This window comes from Crocuta crocuta, unplaced genomic scaffold, assembly GCF_008692635.1.
Source record: "Crocuta crocuta isolate KB4526 unplaced genomic scaffold, BGI_CrCroc_1.0 scaffold72, whole genome shotgun sequence".
Lineage (NCBI taxonomy): Eukaryota > Metazoa > Chordata > Mammalia > Carnivora > Hyaenidae > Crocuta > Crocuta crocuta.
This window is the reverse complement of record NW_027529427.1, coordinates 567,642-592,466: the sequence shown is the minus strand read 5'-3', so window position 1 is coordinate 592,466 and position 24,825 is coordinate 567,642. Positions and strand designations below refer to the sequence as shown.

General features: G+C 39.0%; 1 protein-coding gene across 1 annotated transcript in view; it reads right to left on the bottom strand.

The window, feature by feature from the left end:
* Positions 1–577: 577 nt before the first annotated feature.
* Positions 578–24,825, bottom strand: part of LOC144227440 (pregnancy zone protein-like) — a 47,764-nt gene continuing 23,516 nt past the window's right edge. Inside the window, exons 15-36 of the mRNA XM_077759036.1 lie at positions 22,211–22,360; positions 19,851–20,021; positions 17,167–17,257; positions 13,861–14,020; positions 13,229–13,457; positions 12,672–12,798; positions 12,355–12,476; positions 12,083–12,134; positions 9,136–9,219; positions 8,440–8,616; positions 8,065–8,152; positions 7,276–7,432; positions 6,817–6,891; positions 6,351–6,534; positions 5,685–5,908; positions 4,634–4,852; positions 4,331–4,461; positions 3,883–3,973; positions 3,083–3,151; positions 2,430–2,532; positions 1,603–1,644; positions 578–747 (exon numbers count right to left, since the gene is read on the bottom strand). Coding sequence (XP_077615162.1) covers positions 725–747; positions 1,603–1,644; positions 2,430–2,532; positions 3,083–3,151; positions 3,883–3,973; positions 4,331–4,461; positions 4,634–4,852; positions 5,685–5,908; positions 6,351–6,534; positions 6,817–6,891; positions 7,276–7,432; positions 8,065–8,152; positions 8,440–8,616; positions 9,136–9,219; positions 12,083–12,134; positions 12,355–12,476; positions 12,672–12,798; positions 13,229–13,457; positions 13,861–14,020; positions 17,167–17,257; positions 19,851–20,021; positions 22,211–22,360 — 2,769 coding nt within the window. The 3' untranslated portion in view covers positions 578–724. The remainder of the gene's footprint in view (positions 748–1,602; positions 1,645–2,429; positions 2,533–3,082; positions 3,152–3,882; positions 3,974–4,330; positions 4,462–4,633; positions 4,853–5,684; positions 5,909–6,350; positions 6,535–6,816; positions 6,892–7,275; positions 7,433–8,064; positions 8,153–8,439; positions 8,617–9,135; positions 9,220–12,082; positions 12,135–12,354; positions 12,477–12,671; positions 12,799–13,228; positions 13,458–13,860; positions 14,021–17,166; positions 17,258–19,850; positions 20,022–22,210; positions 22,361–24,825) is intronic.

Here is a 24,825-nt window from a genome sequence, read left to right as displayed (position 1 = left end):
AGATTTTTGAATGTTTATCTACTTTTGAGACAGAGACAGAGCGTGAGCAGGGGAAGGGCAGAGAGAGAGGGAGACACAGAATCTGAAAGAGACTCTAGGCTCTGAGCTGTCAACACAGAGCCCGGTGGGGGGGCTCAAACCCATGAACCACAAGATCATCACCGGAGCTGAAGTTGGACGCTTAACTGCCTGAGCCACTCAGGTGCCCCTGAAATTGGCTTTATTTTCATTCAGCATAATGTTTTTGAGATCCATTCAAATTGTTGGGTAAATCAATAGTTTGTTCTTTTTTATTGCTGAGTAGTATTTCATGGCATGAATGTACCACAGTTAGTATAGCCCTTCACCTACTGATGGGTATTTTGGATGTTTCCAATATTTGGAAACATTGTTTTCTTTTCCCCACCTTCCTGTGGGTTATTTGAACACTTTTTGGAACTCCATTTTGATTTAGCTGTAGTGTGTTGAGTACAGCTTTTTGTAGAGCTTTTAGAGTGTTTTAAAAAATACTATGGGGAATAGATACACATTTCAGAAGGGAAACAGAACATTGATAAAGAACAAAAGAAATTGTAAATGTGTATATGTCATAAATTTAATCCACATACAAATTTTATGTATTCCAATTCCTAGCTCCTGTTTCTCTCACTATCTTTTCTCCAGATAAGCCTTTGTTCTTCGTTGCTGGAGAAAATCATTGGATGGGGTCCGCGAGTTTCCATTTTTAAGTATTTCTGTGTTCAGATTCTAAACAGTAGAATGAAAGGTAGGAAAATTAGGGAAATTCTGTCATCTACTACAGGAATAATTTTCATATTTCCATCATAAATATTCAACTTTAGTAAATTTTAATTATTTTTAATGATTTTTTGTCCCCCTCCCCCATTTTAGAATGGAGAAGTGAGCATCTCAAAGCAAGTGTTCTATTGTCAAAGAGGAACATTGTTGACAAGTCTAAAGGAATATCTTACAGGTCTTTCATGTTGGGCTATGTGGATAATTACAGGGAAAAGTTTCCTGACCATAATAGACATAAGTGTAGAAACATCCTAAAAATGTCATAGGTGATAAATATATCACCAGTGGGTATAGGATATAAACTAAATAGTAGATGATTTCGTTTTTAAATATGGCAAATTCCTGGATTCATCTGCAAACAACTCCTCCCAGATTCAGTAATTATATTTTACATGTATTTTTTTCTTTCTTTAATTTTTTTTAATGTTTCATTTATTTCTGAGATAGAGAGAGACAGCACAAACAGGGGAGGGTCAGAGAGAAAGGGAGATACAGAATCTGAAACAGGCTCCCGACTCTGAGCTAGCTGTCAGCACAGAGCCTGAAGCGTGACTCGAACCCACGAACCGTGAGATCATGACTTGAGCAGAAGTCAGACACTTAACTGACTGAGCCACCCAGGCGCCCCACATGCATTTTGTTCTTACTGAGAAATTTTATAAGCCATTTGAAATAGTTTGCTTCATAAACAACACACCATAGACTTTTATAATATGATTAGGATATACTCAAGCAACAGCCTATTCGGACAACAGATGTTTGTATTCTTTATGTTGACATTATATATTATTGTTTATACTTTACCAGCACTGCAGGGATCACTGTATTCTTCAATGGTGAATTCTTCTGAAACACAAAATGATAAGACAGAAAGAGTGAAGACATTCAATAATAAGCTTATGAGCAGTTAATTATAAATAAACTGTAAACTAAGAGAGAAAGTATAAAGCATGGTTATGGAGCCTATGAAAAGGAATGACTTCTAAACCATGTGAGATTGGTGGAGGGGGCAGGAAGAGAAAATTGGGCTTGGATACAGAATTCTGGGCCAGATTTCACAAATCGGAAGTTGTCTTTCTTTGGACACTGTGTAGCCCTCTTCACAGCTGGGTTCTTCTTATTGGAGTTGTATCTTTCTCTCTGAACTCTTTCTAACTCCAGGAAGGTGTAAAGTTTTAACACTACCAGCATGTTATGATGCTGGTATGTTTCAGTTTAAAGTGGAATGGAAGAATTTCCTGATGTATTACAGAACTTCCCAAATTTTGTGAGACCCCTGAAGGCACAAGCCAAAAATGGATCAAACTTTAGAAATCAATACTGAGATGATTTTTAGTTATTGCTACTCTTAAATTTCTGGAATAATCCAGGTCAGAACAAATAACTATAGGAGAATTTAGAAAGAACTGATCCTCTTATTGCTTTTTGATTCTTAAAAATTAAGAATGGTTCTAAGACAAGTTTAGGGGGCACATGAGAGGTTCATATACAAGAACATGACCAGCCAATGACCACAGACTCACGAGTTCTTCCAGTGAAAGGCTGTGCAGTTTTGTTTTAGTTAAGGTGACCCTTTACCAGGTTAGTCAGTGTTTTCTTTTTAAAGCACAGCCTGTATGAATCCCACTTACCTGTCTCATAATAATCATAGGCTTTTATAGTAGCTGGTTTTAAGTTGTTCACTTGGATGTCTTGTTCCACGGAGAAGGAGAAACTCAATGTTTGATTGGTTAGCTGGAGAGACAGAAAAACCAAATTGGAATCAAAGATGAACTTAGTTACCAGTTGCCATCCTCTCTTCCTATGCTGTCATCAAATCTTATGGTTATGTTATCCACCTACAACAAAACCTATGGAAAGAATGGGACATTTTGAGACTTGCAGAATGACTGACATAGAAAGGACAAAAAAGATGATTCTATGGACAGTGAAGTGTAGTAAATTGACTTGTTCAGGCTTCATTTCCCTCTATAGCTATTTTCTCCTCCTTCACCTGTGTGTATGAAAAACATTATCATCTAGGATCTGGATTGGTGTGTTGGGAGAGAGAGAGGCAGCATGAGCAGGGGAGGATCAGAGAGAGAGGGAGACACAGAATCTGAAACAGGCTCCAGGCTCTGAGCTAGCTGTCAGCACAGAGCCCGATGCGGGGCTCGAACCCACGAACCATAAGACCATGACCTGAGCTAAAGTCGGTCGCCTAACCAACCGAGCCACCCAGGTGGATTGGTGTGTTGGAATATCTAGTAGTGTTCCCACATCGGACAGAGTCACAGAATCTTACCTCTTCAAAGTAAATCAGGACATGATTGGTGCTCACTTCAGTCCTTTGAATCTGAGGCTTTTCTTGGAGCTGTTGATCGAGACGATAAGGCAGATATATGAGATGAGGAAATTCTAGGCTGAGAATACTTTTCAGGTATATATGATCTAACGGGCTGCTCAGAAACATCCAAATTGCTAATTGTGATTTGTTCAGGAATAATAGTAATATTTATTAAGCCCTTTCTATATTATCTATCATCTATTTATACCTCTGTATCCCTTTATCTATCTATATGTCTATCATCTATTGTCTGTCTATTTATCATCTATCTATCTATCTATCTTCTATCGTCTATCATCTGTCTTTATGTAGCTGTCAGTCTATCATCTAATTATCTAATCTATCTACAACATATATATTTTCCTGATATATGAGAGAGAATTATACTTTACATATAAAAAGGAAAAGGGAGAATATCACAGATAATTCTGTATATATGACATATTTTATATCATACACATGTGTATACATGTGATATATTTTCCCTTTTTAAATACATGGTTGGAAGATAATTCAATACCTCTCCACATACCTAGATATATCAGGACCTTCTGGGGCAATACTAATCATGTCTAGGACTTATGTATTACATTTGAGACTACATAACGGTGATGCCTCACTCTTAAAATGATGCAAATCTAGAGAAGTACATTTGAGGGAGTAAGCCTCTTGAAAACTGAATCAGTAAAATAAAATTGACAAGCATAAATATCAGCATTTATCATGACTTTGATACTTGTAAGGGACTCATGTTTTACCTTTCTCACTGATGATTTCACAGGTATGAAGCCTGATATCATCTTCACATCAACAATGGCCATGTTGGAGCTTGGTCGTTCCCCAGTGTAACTATGGAGTCAAGGCATAGGGAGAAAAATCCTTTGGAATTTGTCAAGACAGAAATCTCCCCTTCTCTTTTATTTCTCGTGTTTTCTATCCTTAACCACCAGTCAGCTTCCCTGTCTACCTTACATGCTTCTGCTATGGTTGTTTGGAAAACCCATCATTATGAACTCATACTCTGCAGGTATGGTGACATCATACTCTCAATGTAAAGGTTTTTCAGTAAGAGTGAAGAACATTTTCTTAGTAAACATGGCAAGAATTACATATTCACATTGTGTGATTCTGGACAATGGAGGTTCCCGCACAAGAAAATCAGTTTCTCAATATTCTACAAAGGCTTTTTCCTACAAAAGGATTTACCTAATGTTGATGTGAATCTGGAGTTTCCTGTGAGCATCTACTCCATCACAGTTCTTGGGGAGGGTATCAACTGTCAGAGTGAAGGGAGCTTTCCTTTCTTTCTTAGGCAGGACATTATATCTCAGGGATGTCTAGAACAAATTAAAAAAAAAATCCCTTATCTTTGCACTCCAATAGTCTGTCTCTTCTAGATGATTCATCTCTCTTCTTAGGAGATGTTTCCTTTTCCATTTGGAGATTCCTATCTAATTCTTGAGACTTTTTCTCTCCTTGGCAGCATCCTCTACACCCTGGCAGTCTCACCTGGATATACACACATCCTGATCCTGACACTGTTGTGGTGTACTCTCCTGGGATCTCTGGCAACCTGATTTCCTGAAACAATAGGCGATTGGCATCGTGTACTTGGAATTCTTTTGAGAAGGTCTCTGAAGACTTGACAGTGATGACAGAGGCTTTCTCCATTTTGCTGAAAGTTGCTGCTCCATATTTGGATAGGGCTTGAAGAGCTACCACTGTATCCTGAAGAAAGACAGGGCAGAAGTCACAGGAGAGAAGGTAACAAAATCATACTAGATGTAAATCATATCAACCTTACTCTCTCTTGGAGTTATTTAGTGACAAACACAGACTTGTTATTCTTCATAAACTATTCTATGTACTGGGGGGATATAAAAAAGTTTCCCTACTCAAGTCATTTACACTAAACACATGGAAATTAGACTTAGATATTTGACATAAAGCAGAGGCTATTTCGATAATTTATAAATTTATGTAATCATATATGTGTAAACATTCAAAGAAAAGAAATCAGGACTAGATTAGTAAGAGATGACTGCGAGAAATGTTAGAAATACGGTTATGTATGAAGCATGAGAAATGTTTATATAGACAGAAGAGGGCCATCAGGGACTACCAGGGTGGGAAATACGTGGAGACATAGACAAAGGAGAGAGCCATTTCCAGAAAAAGCAAAAGGATTAGCCTAAGTAGATAGGAGTAGGCATGTTTACTGGGGAAAGGAAATATCTTGAATAAAGTATTAGATGATACTAGTCTTTGGATGAAAAAAAAGATTTACTTTATCAAGGAAGTAGTTTTATGAAATATTGCATTAGGAAGATTGACCTATTTTACAGCTGAGGGTCAACTAAGGAGAGAAGATAAGAAAGACCGTACAGAGGACAGAGCAACAATGAATATATTTAAAAACGAGGCTGGAACCTTTCTGCTGATGGAGGAATGGAGAAAGTATGAATTAGAAATAGTATCTAATTACTCAACTCTTAGAATATGAGTGTGTTGACATATGTATTTTTATATTTATTTTTCTTCCCAGAGTCTCTCCACAGACCTGAGTGGAGGAGAAGCCCCCATTGGGATTTTGTTGCTTGGTGACCCATTTCACGATTTTTGAAGCCACAGACAGGTCTTCCGAAGATGGGGCAGGCCAAGCAGTAAGATGGGCAAGGAGCAAGTAAGAAGTCATCTCCACTTCAACAGAAGGAGCCCGGGGTTCATAATAGAATGATAGAACTTCTTGAACTTTCTCAGGACGCTGCCAGTGGATTGATTCACCTTTGAAAGGGAAAAAAAAGATGATCTTAAACTTAAAGAATGACTTTTAAATCTAAGCCATGAATACTCATTATAATTAGAGCTCACCTAGTGAACTGATGTAAAAATATTAATCACCAATCAAGCACCTCTTTGCCAAAAAGTCAATTTTAAGCTTCTAGTAAATCACATTTGTGTGTGTGTGTGTGTGTGTGTGTGTGTGTCTAGTACATACTTGTGTGATATTAGAGATTGGACTGTATAGTCTATCATGTGTGAACTGAAAAAATAATCATGTTGCCTAGAGAATTGAAGTGTTGGATCAATGATAATCTTATCATCATTATAATAATATAATATGATATGTGTGATATAATATAATCATGATAGGTCCTCTTCCTTCTTTTGATCGCTGGTGATTCTGGAGGTAAATTTTATCTCCTTTCACAGTTGCAGCTCTTACCTTCTTTCACAGCATCTTTGTCCAGTGATTCAAGCAGCTCTTTTCGCTTGGCCTGGTTTCTTGCTAGGGCAAAGGCATAGGCCAATAACGCTTTGGTATAGACGGGATTTCCTTGGGCCTCTGACTCTGAGATGGCTTTCCAGGCATTTTCCAGGCAGAATAGAGCATTGCGGACAACAGGTTCCTATAAAGCAGATGGGAACAGATCTTTACTTAGCAGAACCAGACTAATGAATGGTCTCCAGACTAACACCGGATTAATAGCCTCAATGTAACTGTGTCGTGGAACATCACGGTTTTGACCAGAGAATCATTTCCTCTGCAGCTTCTGAAGGTCTCTAGTCTTGAAATATGCCAAAATTAAACAACATAAAAACCACAACTCATTTTCCTCAGAGATTCATAGTTTCATGATTTGTGTCCCTTATATTTGTGGGAGAGGTATAGGGACTGTGCTGGTACATACAGTGACAGCCAGTGGCATCTCCAGCAGAGCAATGGTGATGTAGGCAGAGAGCGTCACTTCATCGTCTACACCACCCTGTAAAGACCACAGGCAGAGATACTCAAACATTCCAGTAGTCATTAGCCAGAGTTGGCTAACTCCACTTTTCCCCTTGCACACTTCTCACTAGAAAGCATCTTTTCTTGTGCAGTATGATTGGTTTTCCCCTTTCTCCTCCACTCTAAAATTCTTGAATCTATTCCAGATCACTTTCCCTCTCTTTTAATAATATATTGGGGCTTTTTGCACATGATTTTAATTCCTTAAAATAAAAGACTAATTTACTGTCAGATTTCAGAAGCTTTAGAGTCTACTGCCCTACCTCAAATCTATATCACCAAGACTTGAGGAATCCATAGGAGCATCTTTGCTCCTACATGTCACTATATTCAGGGACCAGAACAAAATTAATGGTTCCACCTTAATAGCATTGTTTAGCAGTGATCCTGAGCGTTGGAAACACCCATTTTCCTTCTGCTTCTGTGAGAGCCAGGTGAGGGAATCCTTGATGTGTGAGTTATCCACAAAAATGTATGACCGGGCTTGAGCAAAGGACTTGAGCACAAATGCAGTGAGCCTGTCCACACAGAAGAGACACACATTAGGACCGTCTCACAGTTAAAGCTCACTTTGAGCAAATGCATTCAGACATTGGTCTTCGCAACTCAGTGGAAGAAACCATTGGGGGGATTGGTGGGGACAGGACATATGCACACTAAATATTTTTTTGTTTGTGCGGCAAATACCTGAATTCTTTTTTAAATCTCTAAACTTTGTTGGTTTCTTCAGAGTTGATGAAGAACTTTTCCTTTTTTTTCCCACTTTTTTCGTGCAAAATGTTTGCATGATAACCCTTTCCATCACCAAAACTGCCATTTCCTGAATGATCTTCATTACATTACAATCTCTTTCTATCCTTTCCCTTAATGCATAGTATAGGTGCTTCTTCTCTTACCATTCACATTAAAACACTTTCTGTCTTATATTTCCATTTTGGGGGATCTTTATTTTATTGCTATTTACTGTACTATCACAGTAGGTGAGCGTTCATACATGAGTTTGTGAGATCACACAATAGTGATGACAAACTTGAGGATTATTAAAGGTTAATGCATTCCATGAAACAACTTCAGGTATCAGAGAATAAGTATTTCCAGAATTCCAAAACATAATGAATCCACAGGGAGTATATGGAAGTAATGATCTTACCAAGTGTTTCCCTCACTTGTACCATAATGCTCCCCAAAGGTACTGTATGAGCCATCTCCATGCTTATAATTCAACTGCCTTTGGTACCCTGAAAAGGAAGTATTCATAGGTTTATGAAATAGCAGAGACATTGGAGAATTAATCAGTCTTTTCCTCAAAACTTGGTAGGGAATCTTAGGAAAACTACTATTTTATCAACATGTTTCCAAGACTTAATAATGCCATTGAATGTTCTGGTAGTATAGTGGGACATTTTATTGGTTATCATAGCAATAGTGATTTTTAAATCTCAACCGAAGAGAGGCTAATTTGAGTTCAGTGAAAGAGCTATTTAGGGAATCAATTAAGATTTCTCCTTTTGGGGCAATCTCTCACCACTGACGAGATAGCTGATGGCTTTGGACTTGATATTCTCTGTCAGCTGTCCCGTCTCATTCAGATAGTTCAGGACATAGATGTTAGGGACAAAAAGGACCATATTCTGCTCTCCACAACCATACGGCATCTGGAGAAGATTCTGAAGATTTCGCATTGCAGAGCCTAGTATGTCACCTGGGGAATGAAAGACATTTAAAAAAATCAGAGGAACTCATAGCTAGTCTATGTTGGGATAAGGAAGATTACTAGCTAAGTGTGAGGCCAAATCTCTTATAGAGAGAAGGATGAGAAACCATAAGAGGCGAAGAAAAACAAGAAATAGAAAGGATAGAGAAAAGTGGGGAAATTAAAGTCAATAATTCAAGGATGGAAAAAACTGAATCGCAGGAGATATCTTTTCTGATGAACAACATGTCCAGTAAAAACCAACTGTTAGGATGCCTCACCGTCTAGTCAATTTCTTGAAGATGGGGGTCACCAAGAGAGGACCCTTGTTACTTTTTAGAGTGTGTCAAGGTAGCACAACATCTGTTCAGCCCCCTTTCTGACAAATACACAATGCAATTCTTAGCTTAGCACTCTTTCTCTCAAACCAATGCCTCCAGCCAATGTCTTCATTAACCGTGGCTGGCGAGGCTGCACGCATGAGAATAATGAGATGGACAGCTGTTTGCCTCTGGCTGGCAGACTCACCCAAAACCGAATACATCGCCCGGGCAGATCCCTCAACCACATCTGAAGGAACTTTCAGTGACAACTTTTCAGACACTCCAGTTTCTAATGAAAGAAGACAAATATGTATAAGGGAGGGAAAACATGAGAGAAACGTCCTACTTTTGTTTGAAGTTTCCCCCTTTTTGGTCAAATTCCCACCTGTCATTTCTCTTGATCACCATATAATTTCTTTGATGCAATCCAAGTTTCTCGCAGTGAAATCCTTATTACTGTATATCTGTGTTAAATTTTTATAGATTTCCTAATGATAGCATACCTTGTTATGCTTATTTTCTTCCCCTAACTGTTTATGTTAATATATATGATTAGTGTTTTTTAAAAATAACATCCATTCCATAAATATGCATTCAGGGCATACTATATACCACTTTCTTCTTGAGGTGCAATGTTGCAGCAATTTCAAAAAAAAAACCTTCCTGACTTCCCAGAGTTTTCATTTTCATAGGAGTAATAAGATAACAAAGATTTAGTGTGATAGAATTGATAATATTCTATAGAGAAAATTAAAGCAGAATGTTTATGTGGGAGAGCTGGTAAGACAAAGCGAAGTGGCAAGTGGTGGATGTGAAATCGACTCCCCTCTCTGATAAAACAAAATGGTAGGTGACTGGAGATTTGAACTATATCAAGATATATGATTTATACAAACCTGGGGGAAGAGAATTCCAGGAAAAAGGAACAAAAAGTGAAAAGGGTCCAGAGACTAGAGCATGCTGACTGCATTCCAAGATGAGACTTGGAGTCTTCTGTGGCCAGAGGAGGGTGCGTGAGAGGAGAGTAACAGGGCCTGAAGTCATAGCAGACTTTTTTTTTTTTTTTAAATAGTTTATTGTCAAATTGGTTTCCATATAACACCCAGTGCTCATCCCCACAAGTGCCCTCCTCCATGACCATCACCCCCCTCCCCCCCACACCCATCAGCCCTCAGTTTGTTCTCAGCATTCAAGAGTCTCTCATGGTTTGCCTCCCTCCCTCTCCCCCACTATTTTTCCCCTTCTTCTCCCCCACGGTCCTCCATTAAGTTCCTCCTAATCTTCCTATATGTGCAAACATATGGTATTTGTCCTTCTCTGCCTGACTTATTTCGCTCAGCATAACACCCTCAAGGTCCATCCATGTTGCTACACATGGCCAGATTTCATTCTTTCTCATTGCCATGTAGTATTCCATGGTATAGATAAACCACATCTTCTTGATCCATTCGTCCGTTGATGGACACTTATGCTCTTTCCATGTTTTAGCTATTGTTGAGAGTGCTGCTATGAACATTGGGGTACATGTGCTCCTATGCATCAGCACTCCTATATCCCTTGGATAAACTCCTAGACACAGGCTGTAACTTTCAGGGACATGGAAAATTCTTGGAAGGTTTGAACAGAGGAGGCACAGGATTTAAAATATGCTTTAAGTGATCTGTCTTGCTGTCAGGGATCAAGGGAAGATGACCAGGAAACCAGTTGGGAGGTTATTGAGATGACTCAGGAGAGAAAAGGCGAGAGGAGAAGTAGACATGGTGAGAAGTAAGAAGATTCTGGATAAAATGGAAAGGTGGAGCTTCTTTGAAAAGACATTGGGTGTGGAATGTAACGAAGTGGTAATGAAGAATGACTCCAAAGTTTTTATCTCAAGCAAGGAGAAGAATGGAATTTTTATAATCTGAGATGGATAAAAAATTGTAGGAGGAGGTTTGTGGGAACTGGGAGACGTGTACTTTTGAACATGCTGGTTTTGAAATGCCTCATAGCCTACAGGTCCATCAGTGGAGATGATAAGTAGGCGACTGAATACACGAGTCTGAATTAGGAAAGCAGTGGGGCGCTTGGGTGGCTCAGTTGGTTAAGCGTCCGGCTTCGACTCAGATCATGGTCTCACGGTTCGTGGGTTTGAGCCCCGCGTCGGGCTCTGTGCTGACAGCTCAGAGCCTGGAGCCTGTTCCAGATTCTGTGTCTCCCTCTCTCTCTGACCTTCCCCTGCTCATGCTGTTTCTCTCTCTCTCTCTCTCTCAGAAAAAAAAAAAAAAAGAATCAGGAAAGCAGTGTGGGTCCAAGTTGTACATTTGGCTGTCTCCAGTACAAAGCTGTTTTTTTTTTAATGTTTTATTTATTTCTGAGAGAGAGAGAGAGAGAGAGAGAGAGAGAGAGCATGAGCAGGGGAGGGTCAGAGAGAGAGGGAGATACAGAATCTGAAACAGGCTGCAGGCTCTCAGCTGGCTGTCAGCACAGAGCCTGACATGGGGCTCGAACCCACAAACCGTGAGATCATGAACTGAGCTGAAGTCGAACACTTAACTGACTGAGCCACTCAGGTGCCCCACAAAGCTGTTATTCAAGTTCTGTGGTTGAATGAGATTATCAAGGGATGCTTACAGAGGAGAGCTCTGCACACAGAGCACTGTCCTCAAGATGACCCAAATGGTGCAGAGTTGAACATTTTAATGGTAATTTTTATGTGATTGTATGAATGATATTGGTAAAATGTTGATTTCCTATATATGCTAGTGACTTGAAGTTCTTCTTCAAATCACTTACATGAGGAAGTTCAATTCGAGCACGTTGAAACTAGCAATTGAATTCAACTAACAATTGAATAATAAAGAGCACTCTTGCCACACAGGTGTTTCAATACTTTGAAAATTATTTAGGGGAGAAGTTTGAAACACCCAGGTGTATTGGAAAGAATCTTGTTCCGTGGTCATCAGCTTTAGGTCTCATTATTAACCAGAAGCTTTTAGGTAAGCCTTTTAATTTCTTTGAGCCTCCAGGAAAAGATTGTTCTGAATCAAATACCCTTAGGAGAGCACGCTAATTTTGTTCTCCAGAGGAAAACAGACTGCAGATGGCCTTCTGCAGCTCTACACTTTGGTAAACGGCGGAACAGGACAATTTTGTCTATTTTTGACACTTACCTGATGCACAGAGGAGTGTGTTGAAAGTTTTCTCTTGTTCTATTCCTTCAGGCTTTTCATTGGAAAAAAAAAAGGCAAAAAAGTAAAGTCATATTGGGTGTAAAAGCAAAAAAACCCAGTCACTCTAAAGGCGAGGAGAAAATGTTAGTAAGACACTGAATTACAGATACACTTCTATTCTTGGGAATGAAATGGCACTGTCACATACATATTAGACCCTGCTATATAGTATAATAAGGCCTCTGAAACTCAGAGGAAGTTTATCCACGTACCTCAACTAATAAGGGCTTGACTACAGTATCCTTCTGTCCAAGCTCCGGGACTATTGGCATCTCATTTCCACACAATTCCTGGGACTGCAGAGCCTCCACGGTAGCTGTGAAATTCACCTTTCCTGGGGAATGAGATCCTTAAGAGTTAAACAGTGATTCTATATTGAATGGTTTCTCTTTTTACATTTCTCCAGTAGATATAATGGTTTTCTTTCGGTGCATCGTTGTTGAAGGAGGAGGGAAAAAATCTGGATCAGGGTGGCAAGCACATCACTACAACATAGGAAGTGAAAGTTGTCAACGCCTTGATCACTTACCCAGTGACTTCGGAGTCACAGCCCAAGACACAGTTTTCTGACTCGTTCCACAGACACAGTGAGTTGCTTCATCTTTTTTCACTAGGTCGGCCGAGTTTTCAGGAAGGGTGTCCAGCTGCACTGTGACCTGTCCCCCGTACCCGCCCACAAAGTGTGGGGAAAAAACACAAGCAGAGGATAATAACAGAGGAAAGGGGCTTCCGGGGACCATGCGAACTGTTGGACGGGCTTCGAGAAATGGTTCAACCAAGGTAAATCCTGTCCAGTGCTTTGTAGTTTAGATGTTGCCCAGAGGGAACTGAAAAACTGATGGGGATTGAGTTATTCCCAGGATTTAGGCTTGTGCCAACACAAGGGAGAGAAACTTGCTTTAGTCGAGGTGGAAGGAGAAGAAGANAAAGCAAATGACCGGTCACGTAGCTTTGCTCTTAACACCTATGCCATTCCCAAATTAGGCTACGTGACAACTCAGCTATGATCTGCTGGGGGATCACCTAGGAGCCCTGGATAATGAATGGCGATTGTACTCTTGCTTGCTCCCAGAGAAGTGCCCTTACCCGAATGCAGTGGGACAAATAATTGAACACGGTGGCTTTGAGAGTAAAGGCTTCTCCTCGCACCACAGAGTAGGGGAGAGTGAGTTCCACGAAGAAGGGCTGGAACACTTGAAGAGAGATGATGGGGGAGAGGCCCAGTCCTGTGTTTTCAGATAAGCAGAGTGCACTGGCCTTCCACTCAGTGATGGTGTCAGGGACCTTCACTGTCAACTCTCTTTTACCTGATGAACTGGAAAAGGGAAAGAGAGGTACACTGTGAGTCAATATCTTTTTTAGCACAGGCCGTAGCTGATTCTAGAGCACGGTAACTCAGTAACCCTGTGTGGTCAATGCTAAACTCGATACCAGCGCGCCCAGTGCTAAACTCGGCACTCCTAGCGAGGCCTCTGGAAGTTTTTCCTTTCTTTTTAGAGGCATGGGTAGCTTCCTCCTTTCCATTATTTTAGATATCTCAGGATGAAATTAGAAACAATTTTGCATTGCTGAACTATGAGATCAATGAACTATGAGCCCAAATATTTACCAAGAAGAAATGAAATAGAACTGAAAGGCTCAGGAGCCAAGGGTAAGGCCAGAATCAAAGAGGAGGAGTCACATCTTCTAAAATAAATTCTGGGCAACACACAACTCACTCAAGGGGCACCAAGTCCCAGATCCAGGTCTCAGGGAAGTACTTCCGGATTGTCTCTTTCATGGGACTGTGTACCATGGCTGGAACACTCGCATGCATTACCGGCAGTTGAATTCTTCCTGCCATACCAGGTGCTAGTTGTGGTAAGGCTTGTGGAAGGGCTGTGGAAAGACAATACAAAGGGCCCCATGTAAACCTCATTTTTAACACGAATTTCTTAGCGTTGCCTAGTTTCTCAAGCAGAATAAGGTCATTTGCCTTGGGAAATGTTCATCAGAACAATTTAACCTACCAACTTTTTACTCTGTTCACTTATCTATTTGTCCTGTGGGAAAGCTAATCCTACGGTTCCTTCAAAGAGTTTGGAGGTAAATGGATTTTTCTCTAGAAATGAAAACAAACGTAGCTCTCTGTAAACTGATTATTCAATGAGTAAAGGGAAGAATAAAGGGTAATGTAACATACCAGATATTACCTTTTCGCTGAAATGATGATCATGTGTTTTTCACTTGCAGTGGGCATGAACAAGAAGAATGAATAGTAGCTACAGAAAGGATTTCAGGAATGCTTTTGTCCTTGACAGTGACTGAGATATGAACACAACCACTTGAATACAGTAGAGTTGGTTATAGAGCCCAGGAACTCAATAAAGGACAGAAAACATACTTTTGAGTGACCAGAGAAGACCTTACCGAGGTAGAATTTTAGATGATCATTGAAAGATGAGAAAGAGAGGAGAATTAAGGAGATATTTGAATGAAAGGGCTCTAAAAGTATGTACATAGAGGTCAGAAGGGATGCTCCACAGGGGAAAGGGAGTAAGATGTCTATTTTAAGGGTTTGTTGAGTAAATAGTAGGTATAGTTGTATAATGAAGTGCCATGAAGATTAGGACGTTTAAAGTAGATCTGTTCATGTAGGAGTTAGCTTTATTTAAATACTCTAGGGAGCAGAAGATCTAAAGATCACGCAGGTAAATATATACATATAAGTATGATATACAGATTTTAGATAGATAGATAGATAGATAGACAGATATAGTCGGACATGCCTTTTTAAATCTTTAAGGACAATAAGTCTATAAATTCTGGAAATGGTGACCCTCTATGAGAAATAAATGACACAATAAAACTAATGTTTAAAGGTGATAGAGCCTTTCACAGTATCCAGGATAGATTGAAGTGAAAAAGGACCGGGGCCAAGAAAAGTAAATTAGGGTGATTTTTAAGTAATTTCATTTTGAGATAACAAGGCACAAGGGTAAGGTGGTGTAACTGAAAAGGAGGAGGAAAGAATGGATAGGTGATAAATACAAATGCAAAGTTTGCACAGAGCCTTGCAGAATATTTGGGGAAAGAATGTAACAACACTACTCTGTTTTTTGGTTTTCTGGGTCATTCTATCAACATGTTTTCTCTTATTATTGGGAAGAAAATACACACTTGGTATTAAGAGAATTGTGAAAATAAAGTAATAGTGTGTTTCAATTATTATTTTTAAGTTTATTTCTTCATCGAAAGAGAGAGAAAGAGAGAGAGTGGGGGGGAGCGCATTGGCAGAGAGAGAGAGGGAGAGAGAAGAGAGAATCCAAGCAGGCTCTGTGCCGGAGCCTGATGTGGGGCTCATACTCATGAACCACAAGATCATGAATTGAGCCGACATCTAGAGTCAGAAGCCTAATGGACTGAGTCACTCAGGCGCCCCTCTTTTCAGTTATTTTTTTAAAAATATGCTCTTCATGGAATCATAATTATATTTTTTCATTTATGCTCACAACATACGGTCAGTAACTTTGATGCTGTCATTCTGACTTGAGATTTGAAGAGACTGAGCTTTTGAAAGTTTAAATGAGTCTGCGAATTTGCAAAGTCCCATATGATCTACCACATGGGAGTATGATGAGAACATGTCCGTTGGTTCTTAGCAACTGTTTTCACTATCTAGAATTTTCTTTCCATTGAGGGAATCTTCTGATTTGTTCTTCTGTCATCAACTAGAACTTTATTCTTTGTCTTCTTAGGTAAATAATTTCTACTGTATTCAAGTATGTGTTTCTTTTATTTTTAAGAAATACTTTAGACTAGCACTAGACTAGACTTATTAGAAAGTAGGATTCGTGGATACACAAATATGCAGGGAGAGATTTCCCTAGGGTTGATAGCAATAAAAAAGAATACTCAGAATCTTTTCCAATTTTTCTCATGGCCGGGCATACTTGAAACACACAAGGAGACCAATAGTCGATCTGCCAAAAGTTGGCCATTCTATTTTGTTCAACATTTCAAAGTCACTTTGACTTTCATAAAAGAACGTGACAGAGACAATTAGTGTCCATATGATCCCTCACATTTCTCAACCTTCCTGGCGGTAAGGGCAGATACGCCACTTTCACAGCAGGCCAAAAAAGTCTGGCCAACAAACTCCTTTCTCATGGTAATGATCTTGAACGGCACATTGGAGATAGAATCACAAGATGAAAGTAGAATGGGTACCCTTAAGTCACTGATTGGTAGAGTGCTGTTCCAGACAGCTACTGGATTCATCTGCGGTGTTGTGTGAGCAAAAAAAAGAAAAATAAACTGTTATAATCTTAGTCACTGAGATGTGAGAGTTTGGTTGTTATTGCAGTGTAATCTGTCTTATTCTGACTAATTTAGATGTTGACTCCACACTGGATAAGGAGGATTTGAAATCGCAAGACTATTGAAGGCTAGGACAGAAAAGCAGTCCATTTTGATTTCAGAGCGAGAGAGAGAGAGTAAAGAAAAGAAACAATAATAGCTTTAAAAATTCTATTTCTTTTTTTCTGGCCATGTGTAGCAACATGGATAGACCTTGAGGGTGTTATGCTGAGCGAAATAAGTCAGGTAGAGAAAGACAAATACCATATGATTGCACATATAAGAGGATTAGGAGGAATTTAAAGGAGGACCATGGGGGTGAAGAAGGGGGGAAATAGTGGGGGAGAGGGAGAGAGGCAAACCATGAGAGACTCTTGAATGCTGAGAACAAATTGAAGACTGATGGGTGTGGGGGGGGAGGGGGGAGATGGGCATGGAGGAGGGCACTTGTTGGGATGAGCACTGGGTGTCATATGGAAACCAAGTTGACAATAAACTATTTGTAAAAAAAAAATTCTATTTCTTTTTGAAGGGGAGGGAATGTTATTTGAAGAAAACTCAGCAAGAAGTCGCCGCAGAGTCACAACATTCAATACTCAGAAAAATAACTTTTCGTCCCAAACCACCCCAGCAAAACATCATTTTTTTCCCTATTACTCTAGCAGGCAAAGATCTCCCGCCCTTACCTTCTGCATAGGCTAAAGGATATGGTGGAGGCAGATGACAGAAAGATGTACTGTAGACTTCTGAGTTGGTAAAAATTTTTACTCCTGCATACTGGAAGAAAATAGATATTATTAAAGCAAATTGGCAATCCAGTCTTGAGAATGGAATATTTTAATACATTTCTACTGTAGGGGCCAAGAGCAGGCTGCCAAAATGAATATGGCATATTGATTATTTTGAATTGAAACTACTTGGGAAACATCTGGTTCAAGAACACTCAGTCCCTCTTCTGTCCTCATAGCAGTAAATAAATGTCCCACATGAAAGGTACCCTCCCTGTACTAAGAAGGAAAAAAAATTTCTTTATCACCAGAGATAGGAACTTTAAAGCCAAGAATGCTGTAGAAACAAACCCTGTTATTTTTTTTTTCTAATCCATGACCTCAGCCCAAATTCCACTTAGAATTCTAAAGCTGCCAAACATGTTTCCTTCCTTCCTTCTTTCCTTCCTTCCTTCCTTCCTTCCTTCCTCCCTCCCTCCCTCCTTCCCTCCCTCTCTCCTTCTCTCTCTCTCTCTCTCTCTCTTTCTTTCTTTCTTTCTTTCTTTCTTTCTTTCTTTCTTTCTTTCTTTCTTCTTTCTTTCTTTCTTTCTTTCTTTCTTTCTTTCTTTCTTTCTTTCTTTCTTTCTTTCTGTTTTTATTTACTATTGAGACAGAGAGAGACAGAACATGAGCAGGGGAGGGGCAGAGAGAGAGGGAGACACAGATTCTGAAGCAGGCTCCAGGCTCCAAGCTGTCAGCACAGAGCCCGATGTGGGGCTTGAACCCAGGAACCATGAGATGATGGCCTGAGCTGAAATCGCACGCCCAAACGACTGGGCCACCCAGGTTCCCCCGGATATGTTTTCTTTACCCTGTCAATTTCTCACAAATTGGTTTTCTCTTTGTCTAAAAAGTACAAAAGCTTCCTGTTTGTTCATTTCTTTAGGTCTCACTTTCATTATTGGGCCTCCATGAGCATGTAATATAACCATTTTTTCTCTCCCGCTAATGTCTCATGGAAATTCAATTCTTAGTCCAGCTGGAAGACCCTGAGGGTAGAGGAGGAATTTTTCCTTCCCTACATGATCACACTTTCATTATTATTATGCATATAGCTCATAGGACAATCATGAAAATGCCACACAAAAAGAAAAAAGCTATTTTATAAATGTGAAAACAGAGCCACAGACGGTCCAATTCATCCAGTTAGTGACTAAAAGTTGGGATTAGGACCCACGTCTACTGATTTCTATTTCTGAATTTTGTGTGCTATATGCTGATGCCTCTTTAATTATCTTCTGCAGGTAAGAAACTATTTTATACCTGTATATTTACCTTCCCTTCCTTTTCTGCAACAAATATTTGTTTCTCCAAACAAATATATATATATAGTGTGTGTGTGTGTGTGTGTGTGTGTGTACCTCATGGCTTTATTGCACAGAGTAATTGTTTATGTTTCTTTTCATTTGAAATTATAGAGATGCATATTGGAGATTTTTCTTCGCAGTAAGCTTTGTTTTGTTTAGATTTTATCGGAAAATCTGCCTTTCCCTAAATATCTATGCTCAACTCATCTCTTTCCTAATTTATTCTTGTTTCTTTTCTTTCTCATTTTCTTTTAGGTATCTTGAATCTCTGCATCCAAAACATTTATGCAGATGCCTACAGTAGCCTGATTCCTCTAGTCCACTTGGTCCCAATGGCCTTTTTGTTCACTATTAGTCACCGATAAATACTACTCGCTGTCATATCTCCAAGTACATGGGAAACTGTGGGAGGCCAAAACACGGTTATCAGTGGTGGACATGAAATAAGGAGAAAGAAGTCAGAAATAAATGTTTAAAGATTAAACAGCTAGCTAATGAACCTAAAGAGTGCTCTTCCTACCCCTCTCCCACCAATTGATTTATGATCCTGGAGGCTCTAGAAAAAGGAGATTTAAATGGCTCTCTGCTGAGCTGCAGAAGAAGGGCATGTTTTCCTCAAGATACAGTAAGAGTTTTAAGTCCTCTTTGGTAGTGCGATAAGGTATAATCTCACAAGCTGGACAAATTCTTCCTTCATAACACTGTCTGGTTACAGTTTGTCTGAAAAATAAACATTTTATGTAACATACCCCAGGCATGCTAACATTACGACCTGAGGTTTGTAAATCTTTTCCTTGTGAAAGACTACTTTCAGTTTTCCTGAAATTTTACTTCAGTAAAGATGATGAAAGTATTATACTTTGTGTATTCAGTCATTTATTCGTTCAACATTGTATCTTATTGTGCAAAAAACTGATATAATGGCCACCAATAAGGTACTCACCTTTCACTGTGGAAAATGTTTCACTATTCTCATGTACTAGAATCTCTGACAATCACTGGGAGGGGGATATGACAGTAGTAAGTAACTTTGGGATCAACTTGGGTAAGGCTGTGGACCCTACAAGCATACCATTTGCAGTTTAAAGAGTGCAAGATAAATTGATGATTGAATGAATATCTGTATGTATACAAAGTTCTCCATACTTCTGAGGATCCAGTGTTTTTCTATTAATCTTAGCTTTGTTTTTTTTGGGGGGTGCAGGATCAGATTCTATAGCTTAGAAGTCTGTTAGTTCTCCATTTTAACAAAACTTAAAACTCAATTTTGTTTATATTTTTGGGAAGATGAATTACCGCAAAAATAGTGAGAACATCATCATCTTTTACACCCCACTTTGGTGTATAAATAATTCCATCGTGAACTATGTCTTTCACATGGGTACATTTTTCATCATTTTCATCGTCATCGATGAAACCTCCGTACATAAAGGTAGGGGCCTTCTTCGGTGGCAGCAAATCATAGACCTGCAACGTGAGAGAAGAAAGGGAAAACTCTTGTTTTGTTTTCCTTTTTAAGTTCATTTTTAGTGTGATAATGTTCAATCTGGGATTCAAAAGATCATGGTGTTTACTTAATGCTCCCATGCCAGCGTGATAAAATAAACAGATAAATCATAGGGAGATAATAAATGTTATGCATCCTGATCCCTTGTTGTGCAAAGGAAATGAACACATAGAAAAATGAAATTAATTGATCAAAGTCTCAGAGCCCATTTTGGTCGAGTGAGAATAAAACTCAAGTCTCCTGTCTCCTAGACCAAATGCCTTTTATCTTTTAAGTTTATTTAAACTTAAATAAAATAAAAATATTTTAAGACCTTTTATTTTATTTTTTAAGTTTATTTATTTATTTTGAGAGATAGGCGGAGGCAGAGAAAGAGAGGGAGAGAGAGAATCCCAAGTAAGTGCCATGCCTAGTGTGGAGCCCAACATGGGGCTCGATCTCACAACCATGAGATCACAGTCTGATCCGATATTAAGAGTCAGATGCTTAACCAGCTGAGCCACTTAGGTGTTCCCAATATGCCTACATTTAAAAAGAGGCCAAAAACTTGGACAGTACAGAGAAGTGTGACAGAAGCACAAAAGCCACTTATAATCCCAACAGTCAGAAATAATCTCTGTAAATTCCCAATTCATTCCTTTTCCCACTTTCTATGATTAAGTTCTTTTGAATTCTTACTGAGGTTTTTGTTTTTGTTTTAGTCTACTATTTTCGTTCCAACTCTAGCTTGACAAAAAACTAGATGTCAGGCAACCTAGAAATAAACCAATTGCAGTTCAGTTTTTGCCCAGAGCCTGGGGGCAGGCCATCTGCTTAATCACATGGCCATTAAATAAACACAGGCCTCCACACAGATCTCCTAATCTGGCTGCGTTTACCTCTTGTCTACACTCCTACAATAGCCTACTAATTGTTCCCTTTCTTTCATTCTTGCTCTCATTCTCTCACCAGCAAACAGCATCTCCTTTACAGATACCGGAATTGGCCCTCTTCTGTTTACAACTCTTCAAATTTACCATTGCATTTACTGTCAACTCCAAACTCCACTCCAGGCTAACAGAGCTCGTCACAATCTTCTTTACTTTCCATTTCACCTACAGTCTCTACCACCCTCTTCTCTCCCCATTATTTATTAGGTTATTACCTTTTCCTTTTAGAACACTCTAGTCTTGTTCTGACCTCAAGCCCTTCTGACACGCTGCTCTCATTCTTTGTAATACCTCCCCTTCCCCACCCCACCCCCATTCTCTGACCATCTAGGAAGATACTCCGAATCACCATTTGAGACAATGTCCAACTTGTTTTTTCTTTATCTCAGCATCTTTTTTATTTCTTTCATTATCCTTACCCAAATTTGGAACTATTATATGTTTATATGTTTGTGTTGCTTGCTTGTCTATTTTAATGCCTCATAAGACCATAGGTCTAAGATGGTCAAAACCGGTATCTGAAAGTTCACCATTAGAACCGCTGTTCCCAGAGCAGGATTCGGCCTCTAATGAAGATGCAGTGAAGATTTGTTAAATAAATAAAGGGACAATGAAAGTAAACTACAGGGACTTTTTGAAAGTCCTCTATTACAAGAGACATCTCTATAAGACAAGTTTGAATGGAGACTCTCTTTTGTCCATACTTCAAACCAGTGAGTAAGTGTCTAGATTTTAGGGAAACCTTAAAAATCAGGCATTTCACATACTACCTTGATGTGGTGCATTATATACATATATATATATATATAATATATACATATATATATTCTAGAGTAGCTTTATCTGCCCTAGCTATGTTTTCTTTACTCATAAAATTAGGGTAATAATAACCACCTTAACCACCTTAAAGATTTAGTATTCATGTATTCATTCATTAATAATGCTTTGAGCATCTTTTATACATAAGGTACTATGCTAGGCGGTGAAGGCAGTAGGGAGCCATATTGCTCCCTCATTGAGAATATATTATGAGAGAGAATGAAGTGAGAGGAGATTACATTAAGCCCCTTGTGCAATGTCTTTTGTGGAACTGAATTTAAGTCCAGTTCATACATAGCTTGCTAGAGTGTGCCTGACGCTCTGAAGAATGTGTCATCTCAGTTATAACTGGTCTTAGTAGATGTGCATTTTCTGACATCCAAGGCTGAAAGGGGACTCACCAATTGAGGTGAGAGCTCATCTCTAGGCTTCATCAGCAGAACGCTCTGGTCTACCACACGGAGGCCACAGAGAGAATGGCGAGTGGCTGAGACCTCCAGGTTGATATTTGAGGCTGGCAGGCTCTGGACTGAGGAGAAGCTCAAACCAACCTGTGAAAAGGATATGATTATGACAGCAAATGTTCTAAGCATTACAACCTCAATACTTTCTTCTACCCCAGGCAAGGACTAATTCTTTCCACACTTGGTTTCCCTTCATCCGTTTTGGAACAGGCTTAAGAGGTGCATACATTTAGGGACTGCCAGTTAACTATCTCTGGAATAAAATGAAAATACAGTTGCAGTTGACTGAGATTTCCTGGTCCTTATATAACTGGTGAAGTGTAAACTGGTTTTGATCATGAAATAGAATCCCAAATGGGAATATGAGCACACTGCTGACAAAGCTACATACTTTGCTGTAGTTGATCTGTCTCCTTGCAGAGTTTTTGTGGTGAATGTGTATAGTTTGCATGGAAAGTCACACTCCACCTCTGAGATCAGCCACCTGAAGTCGACTCCAGGTCGCAGTCCTAGTTATCTGGCATTCTAAAGGGGCACAGTGCTGTTTATCAGGAGTGGGGATTTGTTGGCTTATTAAAAAAAAAAACTAGACATCTAATATGCACCCTAACAGTTAACTGGTTGAGAAAATTCAAAGAACTGTGAATAAAGAATAAGAACTATGAAATAATGCAAAATTATCCATACTTTTTTTCAGAGATTTGATTGTGCTTTGGCCAAGAGAAACTCACTGATCAGTGAATCTATCCGTTTCTTATGTTTCTGTAAACAGTTCTTGAGTAGAGCCCGAGTTTTATTTTATATTCAAACTATAAAAGAAAATAATTTAGAATTTAGAGTCTGTAGTAGCATTGGGTAACTTTCCAGATTCTTGAACTGTGAGTTGATTTAGATTGGAGTGAAATGTCAGCATGCTTTGTGAAAATAATATCTGAATTGGATTGCTGAATTTAACCTTGATAATGCTGCTGTGTGGTCTGTGAATTAATGTAACAGTTGGATTCATGTATCATGAGACCTATATGAAAAACATGAATAGGTTTACTATCAAAATGAAGAAGTATTCATCTCTGCAGTTCAGTATATTATGAAAACATTGCTTATGGAGAATTCTGTTTTAAACACGTTTGTTTTTATTTTTAGAAAATTTAAGTGTATGAAAATATGTTTGTGAGTGCCTATTTCAAATGAACACATGAATTATTTGGGATTATAATCAACTGAAACTACTATTAATCAAGAAGTGGCTATGTTATAAAATGTAAAAGTTTTATTGATACAAGAACACAAAAGAATTTTAAGGCATAGTTTGAGAGTCTGCACTTATCTATATTAATCAGTGTTATCCTTTAAAAATGTTTGTAATGTTTATTTATTTTTGAGAGAGAGAGTTAATCAATGTTATCCTTAATAAATAATTCTATCCAGTTAAGAATGATAGGCAATTTAAACTGTTATATAGTATTTAACCTGTATACTAAAACTGTTCTTTAAAAAAAATTGTTTAATGTTTATTTATTTGGGGGGCACCTGGGTGGCTTGGTCAGCTGGGCGTCTGACTTCAACTCAGGTCATGATCTCACTGATCCTGAGTTTGAGCCCTGCATTGGACTCTGCGCTGACAGCTCAGAGTCTGGAGCCTGCTTCCCCTCCCCTGCTTGTACTCTCTCTCTCTCTCTCAAATTAAAAAAAAAAAACCAAACATAAAAATTTAATATTTATCTATTTTTGAGTGAGAGTCAGAGCCTGAGCAGGAGAGGGGCAGAGAGAGAGGGAGACACAGAATCCAAAGCAGGATTTGGCTGTCAGCACAGAGCCTGACATGGGGCTCAAACCCACAAACTGTGAGATCATGACCTGAGCAGAAGCTGTATGCTCAACCAACTGAACCACCCAGGTGCCCCTTTATAAAAAAATTTTTTTAATATATAATTATTTTTGAAAGAGAGAGTTAATCAATGTTATCCTTAATACATAATCATATCCAGTTAAGAATGCCAGGCAATTCAAAGCGTTACATGGTATTTAACCTACATACAAAATCTGTTATTTTTAAAGTAAGAAAGAAGAGATATGAATTTTGGATGGAAAACAGTTTTTCTCTATCCCATTGAAGATTAAAGAGAATACTTGAAGTATATTATTGGTTTGAGGGAACACACGTCTCAAACTCACCTGGAACTTCTCTCACATTCTCAGCCTGCAATTCACTCTCTTCATCAACCTGCCAGGTTGCCTACCTTCTAAGGTCCTCAATGTTTAACTTTTTAATAGCTCTCTTTTCTACCTTCAGGTGGTAAATAAAAATAGTCACCTTTCTTCTAAATACTTTTCAGTTTCTCACACTATGTCTACTCCTGATGGATAAGTTACAAGATATTTGATATGAAAAGACTGAGAATAATGTCCAGGGGCTCATGTTTCTGTGATACTCAGGGATTGTCACACGTTTTCCACAGCAAGAAACCACTGATGGAATGAGCGAAGGGTGCCGAAAGCTGTAGCATAAGATGGCCATTCCAACTAACTGCCCACAATAAGCAGCAAGGGCA